Source organism: Polypterus senegalus, unplaced genomic scaffold (assembly GCF_016835505.1).
Source record: "Polypterus senegalus isolate Bchr_013 unplaced genomic scaffold, ASM1683550v1 scaffold_8367, whole genome shotgun sequence".
Taxonomy (NCBI): Eukaryota; Metazoa; Chordata; class Cladistia; order Polypteriformes; family Polypteridae; genus Polypterus; species Polypterus senegalus.
In genome coordinates, this window is record NW_024380275.1 from 1,467 (window position 1) to 10,838 (window position 9,372).

At 33.5% G+C, this 9,372-nt stretch overlaps 1 protein-coding gene across 1 annotated transcript; it reads right to left on the minus strand.

Annotated features, from left to right (window-relative positions):
- Positions 1-811: 811 nt before the first annotated feature.
- LOC120520116 (trace amine-associated receptor 4-like) lies at positions 812-1,834 on the minus strand. Its single transcript, XM_039742734.1, has one exon. It carries the CDS (start codon positions 1,832-1,834, stop codon positions 812-814), a length of 1,023 nt encoding a protein of 340 aa, XP_039598668.1.
- Between the last annotated feature and the right edge of the window lie 7,538 nt (positions 1,835-9,372).

A 9,372-nucleotide genomic window follows, 5' to 3' on the forward strand; every position in this document is an offset into this window, starting at 1 on the left:
TAACCCTTTTCAACAAATGCTTATGTATATTCCATTGGTTATAGTTTTGTCTTAATTGACCTCTTAAATATTCTAAATATATTGACTATTGTACTGCTGTTAGTTATCTGCTATGTATTTTGAACTTCACGGTCTCTATTTTTTCCACAAGAATTATTGAACTATCAAATAGTACTTTATGGAAAATATTAACATGGAGAAGAAACCAAGGTTAGTCAATATGGTTAATTTTATTAAACTACTTTGCTTAGTTTGCAGATCCAACATTCTGGCTTTGATTACAGTGCATCATTGTGTGTGTGGAGTTATGCATCTTTTCTTTTTGGTATTTTTTTTCACCCCTATCCACAAAGATCAGGGTTAGATTAATTAGCAATTCCAAATTGACTCTTTGTGTGGGAGTAGAACCAGTAATGGAATGAGCTCCCTGTCCAGATAGGATTACTTCTTACTGACCAATGCAGTTTCCTTAATTATTTTTTTTTTAATCTTTAACGTATGTTTTGCAACGTCTGATTGCTTTATATATGATAAGAATCTTTCCTTTAATTTTAAAGTGATCTCAATAAATTTGTTTACTTTGTTTTAGTCATTCTCATATGCATTCAAGAGAGGTTTGCTTTTTGTCATAATATATTTATTTACTTAACTTCTGTATAAGGTTTTATGTAAATACAGCAAATGTACAATAATCCTTGACCAGCAAAGTAAACATAAGAAGTAATTTCCATTTGTTAAGAAAGAATAGAAGAATACTTCATTTTTCATTTTTTTACAATAATATATTTATCTTTTAACAATATCATCCAAACTATTCAGTGTACAGCATTATTGTTGAAGAGCTTGACTCAAGTATTTTACATGAAATTATAAGTTTTAGTGCTTTGCGAAACCAAGGGTAAAAAAAGGCATATATAAGTGGATTAAAAGTAGAGTTCATATAACCAAGCCAAATAACAAACTCAACAAATATGTCAGATGTGGAGAAATTAATAAACACATTGATTAAACGTACAATGAAGTAAGGTAACCAGCAGAGAACAAACACCCCCATTACTAATGCTAATGTTTTTGCAGCTTTCCATTCCCTGCTATGTACAAGTCTATTTTTTCTTGTTTCAAAAGAGTTTGCTTTATTTTCCATACTACTTATTATTTTGGCTTGTCTATGTGCCACTTTGAAAATTTGTCTATATGTAACAATCATTGCAAAACAGGGTACTATAAATGTGCAAGCATTTACCAAGGACCATAATTCATTATAAATAAACATACACTTACTACCATTGCACGATAATTGAGCAAGTAGATCTTCATAACCTTTGCTAGCAGCATTATTGTATATTAGTCCAAAACTGTAAATAAATGCAGTTATCCAAGCAACACATATAAAAATCACTGCTGTCTTAATGGTGATTTTATTTGGGTAGGACAGTGGATCACAAACTGCATAATAACGATCAATCGCTATAAATCCTAAATGAAAAATTGAAACTGTACAGAGCATCACATCTATGGTTGTATGTACCTTACAGAACACAGTCCCCAAATACCAGCAGGTTTCAATAGTTGTCATAATGCTAAAAGGTAAAACAAACACACCAAGCAAAAGATCTGCAACAGCCAAAGAAAGAACAAGAAGATTATTTGGTGAATGAAGCTGTTTAAAGTGTGAGATGGAGATGACTACAAACAGATTTCCTACTACTGTCATTAAAACAATAATTAAAAAGAGAGAATACATAGCAAACCTAGAAGAGGATGTCCGAGGTACCTTATAACATAAGATATCATCAAAGCAGTAGTCTTCTATGTAATGAACAGTCAAATTCATTGTGTTCTATACAGATTATAAAGAATTCCTTATTGTGTTTAGCAGTGAAATCAGAAATTCTCTGAAAATGAAACACAATATAAGTAACACAGCAATGTTGTCTTACTTTAAAATAATTGAGACAATTAATGTATATCATTTTAGTAATGCACTTATAACAAATACAATTTTGCTATTCAATAACTCAGTATTAAGAGATGAACTGTGTTAAAAAATAGAGTAAAATGATAGTGCAGCATTATATTACAATAGCCGTATCACTACACATTTAACAGAGTCCTGTAACAATTGTGAATTATAATATTAGGATACATGACACTTGTTTACATGTGTGCCTTTTACAACTGAGCACAGTGAGTTCAGTGACTTGCTCATGTTCACATCATAAGTCAGGTGCAGACTGAAATATTATTATATGTTACTGTTATATGACCATACTGTATCTAGTAATCAGTATTCACACTATATCGATAAAAAGACAAATATAACCTTTTCAAGTCAGAACTAAATGTTTTATTGTTTGGAACAGCACACTACGGTTCTGATGAGAGTAGTATTACTTACTGACTTCACCGCAAAAAGAAAATTAACATAATAAACAATAAAAATTATTAATTTATAACTTTAAAAATACTTACAATTTCCAAGTGCAGAAAAATATGTTTTTTATTGAAGTTTCTTTACATAAAACAGCAAGGATCATTTTGATTGTTCAGTAATGAGCTAAAAAACACAAAGATATGTGGAATCACATTTTAGTGATTCAGAGATACTGGTCTTCCTAATTTTAGGTCTTTGTATAGGAGAAAGAAAACAGTCAAACAACCACTCAAATACAATTAATGTATTCATATATATTGCATTTATTCTGTAAATCTTCTTTATTTTTCAAGGAGATGAGACAGGGGCTTATCAACCTAACATAAATATTTGTGTGATATAGACTACACACCAGGAGAAAACCTCTCTGAATAAAGGGATGATATGCAAACTCTCAATGGCAGTAACTGAGCAAGGAATTGCACTCGAATGCTTTAAACTTTAGCCACTGAAAGTAATTCATATATTAATCTAAGCAAAATACCCTTAATTTCAATAAGTAAAGCATTTTTAGGTACTTGTGACTTAAAAAATTTAAAATCAAATATATCAGACATTACCTTTTATCCATTAGATTTTTACAAGGTGCATTAATTATTTTTTAATAAGCTATTTATTTTATGCTAATAGTTTTGTACATTTTTGTTTTTCAAAATTCATACATACTTATAAAGGCTGCTCAATCGCATGCAACCCTTTTAAATTACCTTAGCAGTTTATGTTGGCCTGATCTTCAGTTGAATTTATCCCATTATGGTTATCCTTGCATTTAAAATGATTTAAAGTGCTACCATAATTTATATGTAGTTTTATAGAATAAGGAGGAGCAACCCTAACCATTTCTTTCAGATTAATTAAGGTAAAAAGTACCACAGCACATATAGAGTCTCAAAGGACCTGCTTCTTTTTAGTAACAGTTTTACAAAACTGTTAGCTAGCACTGATGATCCTTTTATTTTGACAGATTTGATGAAGATTTTATGATGATTTTTCAGAAATGAGTAACCATTTCTTTCAGTTACTTAGAACATATTAATTTATATTTCATTTATATGTTATTATACTAGAAAACTACAGTGCATCTAAAAAATATAAAAACTATCTTTCAGTGGCAGATTATTTGTTGCAAAGGCAGTGTACTTGTTAAGACCTGTAACAGAATACAATCCAATAACATTCTGTTTTATACATCCACCATTTACAATCACATTTTTAATAGAGAATGAAGTCTGGCCTACATCTAGCAGTCATCACTTCTGAAAAGACTTGTTTTTTATTTGTTTTGTTGTTTATTTTGTGTTAACCAGGACATTAACTGTGAGGCATTTTCTATTTCTTATTAGTTCAATAAAACACTCCACTTTTATTATACAGTATCTTTGTGTAATGGCTGTGTGTAATTTTTTAAATATAGCAATTCCTGATCTGTTGCACATGCATATTCTCTCTATGTGCTTGAAAGAATCGATTCTTAAAAACATTTGTCTTCTAACTATTCACTATCCTATATATGCTATCATTCCTTATATTTCTTACTTCCCTTAACATTACTAATATCACTTCAAGCAGAAAGCAGTTCTTGAAAAGGCATGGTGAGTTACAAAGCAAACTTGCAATGTTTGGTATATTCAGTAGATCTATTTAATTAGTGTACAAATAATAGTTTCATTACACTAGTTAACCTGATTCTGGAATAAAATCCTTAAGCAACATTGTAAATGTATTTTCCTGCCAGTAAGGCAGTAACTACAGCAGTAGCTCAAGTGGAAGTTCAGGCAGAGGAAGAGCAAATAACCAAATGTGATATAGAGAGTCTTGCAAAAATAAACAAATTTCCAGGATAATCATACCTAATCATTTATAAAGAGGAATAATAGGCTGTATTTCTGAAATCACAGTTTCTTGATTATACATGCACAAAAAAATATCAGTTTTTAATGTTTGATCCCCAGGATGTAAGTAATGAAGATAAAGCAGATCAAAAATGAAGACAAATGAGCTTGCTTGACATTCATATATTTACTGGATGTCAGTCGAAGTACAGTAACTGAGATTTTTATGTTACCGGCAATGCCACTTGTCCAGCACCAGTTAATCACCAACATATTTCTACCCCCTACATCATAGTTCTGTCCAGCACCTGACAATTTATTTGAAAAGCAGGCACAAGGATGTAGTCTTTTTGAATCAGGGACACCATATTGCCCACCCCCACACTGGATGCATCCACTTCTACCTGAAAAGATAAGGAACTGTTCAGAAAGGATATAACGTAGGTATAGATGGTAAACTAGCCTTAAGGGTGCTAGTAGCAGCTTGTACTTTCAGGAGTCCAAAAAAATTTTTTGAAACCACCATTAGCAAGAGAAGTGACAGAAGCAATCAAAACAGCAGTAGAAATTAATGGTCCACCAAAGATTGGACCTGCTTTAAATCTCTGGAGGGTTCCACCTTAAGAAAGCTGATACCTTCTCAGGGTCCATCTGAATAGCTGATCAGTTAATATAATACCCTAAAACAAACGTTTTGTGACTCTTGCATTTCTTGAATTATCCAAATAAATTATTGACTCTAAGGTAGTATAGGACCTCCTTCAAATGACTAACTAATACAAGATGTTAAATCCTTAGAAAATATCAAAATGTCATCACTATACAAAGAGAGAAAAATAATATTTTTGATTGTAAATTTATTGAGTTCACAAATGTCTATTCATGGACGAAGACACCGACCTTTCTTGGAGACAAAAGGAAATCCCACCCTCAAATGACTATATTAATTCTCCACTTTTCATATTCTTCCACAGCTTTAAATTTAGCACAGGATAAAGATTAAATTCAACCCTTAGGTAGTGCAGCCCCAGGGAACAGTTCAATTGGGCCTGAAAATAATGACTATTAACAAGGTTGCCCAAACTTTTGCATCCCACTGTATTTTGGTTATTCTAGATTATTCCGGAGGCTGTTCCAATTATGCTCAGCTACTTCTAAAGTAATTGCATGGGAATTGGTAGGGATATTCACTCATGTAGGGATCCCCAAAGAGGAGACCAAGTGACTCCCTTCACTTCGGAAACGTTCAGTAAAGTTACTAAGTTACTGCAAATTAAACATCTAAAGACATCGGTCTATCATCCTCAAACAGATAGATTGGTAGAACAATTTAATCAGATTCTGAAACAGATGTTACATAAGGTAGTTAGCGAGGATGGGAGAAACTGGGATAAGTTGCTTCCCCTCGTGCTCTTTGCCTACAAGGAAGTACCACAGACCTTGATGGGCTTTTCTCCTTTTGAATTATTATATGGCTGACAACCCTGAGTTCTATTGGACATGTTAAAAGAAGGGTGGGAAAAAGAGGTCCTTCCCTCAACTAATATTTTGGAATATATTGCTCAATTACGCAATAGATTAGCGAAAATTAGACATGTACTACAAGACCATATTGAAAAACATCAAGCAGCTCAGGCACGATATTACAATAGAAAAACCATCCTTCACGAATTTCATCCGGGGGACCATGTTATGGTGCTGGTTCCCACTTCCCACTCTAAATTATTCCTTATGAAATTAAGGAAAGAAAAGGACTCATCCATTATTTGATGAAACAACCCAATCGTTGGGCGACTGAACGAGTATGTCATATTACATAGCAGAAAGCGTGGAAGGATAGGGACACTGATCCCTCCTCACTTATGCTCCTCAACGATAATGTCATTAAAGTCCATCTCATTTGATGTCATTTTCTGTAAAACTCATTTCCTGCCACCGTTTTGTTATAAAAACTCCATTGTCAAATGCTCTTATTTTATTCCAGTTTTGCACCCTTTTTTCATTCTGTCCAGGATATTATATGGGGTCATTCCCCAACTCTTTTCGAGACTTACTATCAAAAGGGTAATAATGAAATCCAGTATAGTCTTGTTGCCTTGTTTCAATTTCAATAGTGTATTACGTGCCATTCAAGTATGATTAGGGATGTCAAAAATTCAATCAAACTCTTTAAAAAAAAGGCTACTCTTTCAGAGTACATGGATGCTTATTCATATACAGGTTTGACAGCTTATAAAGAGGCTGCGGATTTGAGAGTAGTGAGAAATAAATGCTACTTTTGCCTTTTTGTCAGTATATGTGCAAGGTTGGAGGTTGAAAACCAACTTGCATTGGCTGACAAAGTCACGGAACTATTCTGATTTATTGTGATCTGCTCATCTCTCAGGCAGTTTTTTTTTTTTTTTTACTAACATGTTAACCATCTCCCTTGGTATGCTATGGCACAGGAGTGTCAAATGGTATTGTGAACACCTGATTTTATCTGGAGATGACAACAAAAGACAAAAATTCTAGTCAAAAAACAAAAGCTACATCAGAGCCAGAAAAACTGCCTGGAAGGCAACACAAAAACAATGGCAAAACATGGAGTAAAATAAAAGACGAAAATGAGTTGAAAAACCAAAGACAAAATTTAAAGCTATGCCTGCTTTGAAAAGGAAACCAACAGACTCTAAAAGTTATTTTCTTTTTTCAACCACAGGGATAACAGTACTGGTGACATAATAAAGATAATGACCACAGTTATGTGTTGCAAAACTAGCATCATGTGAACAAAGAATGAAATGAAAAATAAACTTTATCAACAGAAATCAATACAGATAAATAAAAAAACTTCCTGATACATTTACCTGTTAACATAACCACAAAATAACTCGAAGTATACATATATAAATGGTTTAATCTAACATTACCCACTCCTGTTTATGAGTTTGATGGACAGGATATCAAAGCAGAGGTTCAAACAGTATCTGCTTTGTAAACCTAAAATTTGCATCTTTGTCTTTGTAGATAATGCCATCTTCTTGGTCTCATACCACATGATCTCCCTTGCAAATGGGAGAAGTTCACATCTGATGATGATGTGGTTTAAATGAAAATTTGTATCTAATCTGAGGTCTTCTGAAAAGAAGTATTTTGCTCTTTGTACCTTATGATAATTTGTTAAGTGTGCTTTGTGTCATTTCTAAATTATTATGTACACAACATAACTCTTTCCAAACCACAAAACTAAAATTAAAATGTTAATTATTAATCATTAGTTCCATGGGTCCCATGGAAATTCAGACAAAACACGTTTCTCTATGAGTTTTTTTTTCATTTTGAGGTAATTTGTGTGTCACTTGAGTTTCTCTTTGGCACATGAGTGGTGACTTACTGCATAACTGTAGCGCATGATATTGTATGGTATATCTTGTACAATTCCATCCTAACAAGCAAAACCAGCTTTTTTTTGCATTAACAACAATGGACAATAACTTTTAAATGGCTGAACTTTCGTTTTTATTTTAATGCATTTAATATCATCGTACACTTTCAATAGACAGATAGTAAGTGTAAAGATACAAACAGCACTGGAACGCTCACAAAGTTTTGGGCCACCGTCCCATATACTGTAGGTTGCTGATGAGTCAACAGCATTGAAATTAGTAGCAAAACAAACTTCAGTCAAAGACAATGATAGTTGCAAAGAAGGGGGAAATGACATATACAGCAAAATGATGAAACAGAGGGAAGGCGAAAGTGAGGTCATCAGGAGAGGACTGGATGTGAAGTCATCTTCGGCCATAGGATCACTGGAACTTGGAAGAGGCTTGTTTCTTATATGGATATTGAGCTGAGTTCCAAAAGATAAGTGTCTCAATCTTCTGCTTTTTACCTGCTGAATAAGAGAGAGAGGTATTAGCGTTCTGTGTTAAATTCCTTCGGTTGTGGTACTCACGTTGCATGGAGCCTGTTGGCTGCCTCATATTTAAGCGTGTGTGACAATACATAGATAGATAGATGGTTGTCCCCCAAAAAAGAAAAAGAAGCTTGTTAAATAAATAAATACACACACACTTTGGTTAGAACACACACAGTAATGACTATAAAGCAAGAAAATTTGAAAAAAAGAAACTTCTGAATTGGCTGCCAAAGTCACAGTGAGGCATTATGCAGATGTATTCCTGTTGGTATAAAGCAGCCCTAGTATTGTTTCTTGATGCACTTCTGCAGAATAATTTGTTGTCTGAAAGTAATCAGCGTCAGTGTGTTTAAGAGAAGGATGTTCAGAATTGTTCATAATGGCATTCAGTTTTGTTTTAATTCCCTCCTTCACTACTACATCCAGGGGGTCCAGAGTTTATTCTGTAACTGAGCTTGCCCTTTTAATTAGCTTGTTCATTCGGTGGCCCTCTCTTGAAGTGATGTTATCAGCCCAGAATATCACAGAATAGAAAATTGCACAGGCGATCACAGAAGTATAGAAGATATGAAGGATGTTATGTCCCACATTAAAGGAACACAGTTTCCAAAGAAGAACGTGTTCTATGTTTTCGTACATAGTTCCTCTGTGTTTCAAGACCAGTCCAACCTGTCATTAATGTGGACCCCCTCCCCAAGTACTTGTAGAAGTGAACCACCTCTACATTCACTCCTTGAATAGTGACTGGACATAGAGGCTCTTTGGTGCAGCAAAAGTCAATAATCAGTTCCTTGATTTTACTGATGTTAAGAAACAGACAGTTCTCTTGCTCCAAGAAACACATTTTTTCAACTCACTCCTATACACTTTGCCGCCTCCCCAAAAAGTAAAGTTTTACAGAAATCTAGGTATACATAACAGAAGCATGTCCCACTGTTTTTGTCCTCATTAGTGGCTGTTTTGCCACAAACCTCTGCTTAAAACAGTAAGGTGTACTATAAAACAATGGTTTAGATATTTGTTATAATTTAAAATAAGAAGCATATTTAAAGATTGGATTATAAATTTCTGAACTTTGCATGCTTCCTTCATATAATTAAAGTTTAATTCCATTCTGCAATGAATTAAGTCATGTCCAAAAATGATTCAGCTCTCTAAACTGGGGATTGGTTTACAATTGATAGTAGTGTGACTGTAATATT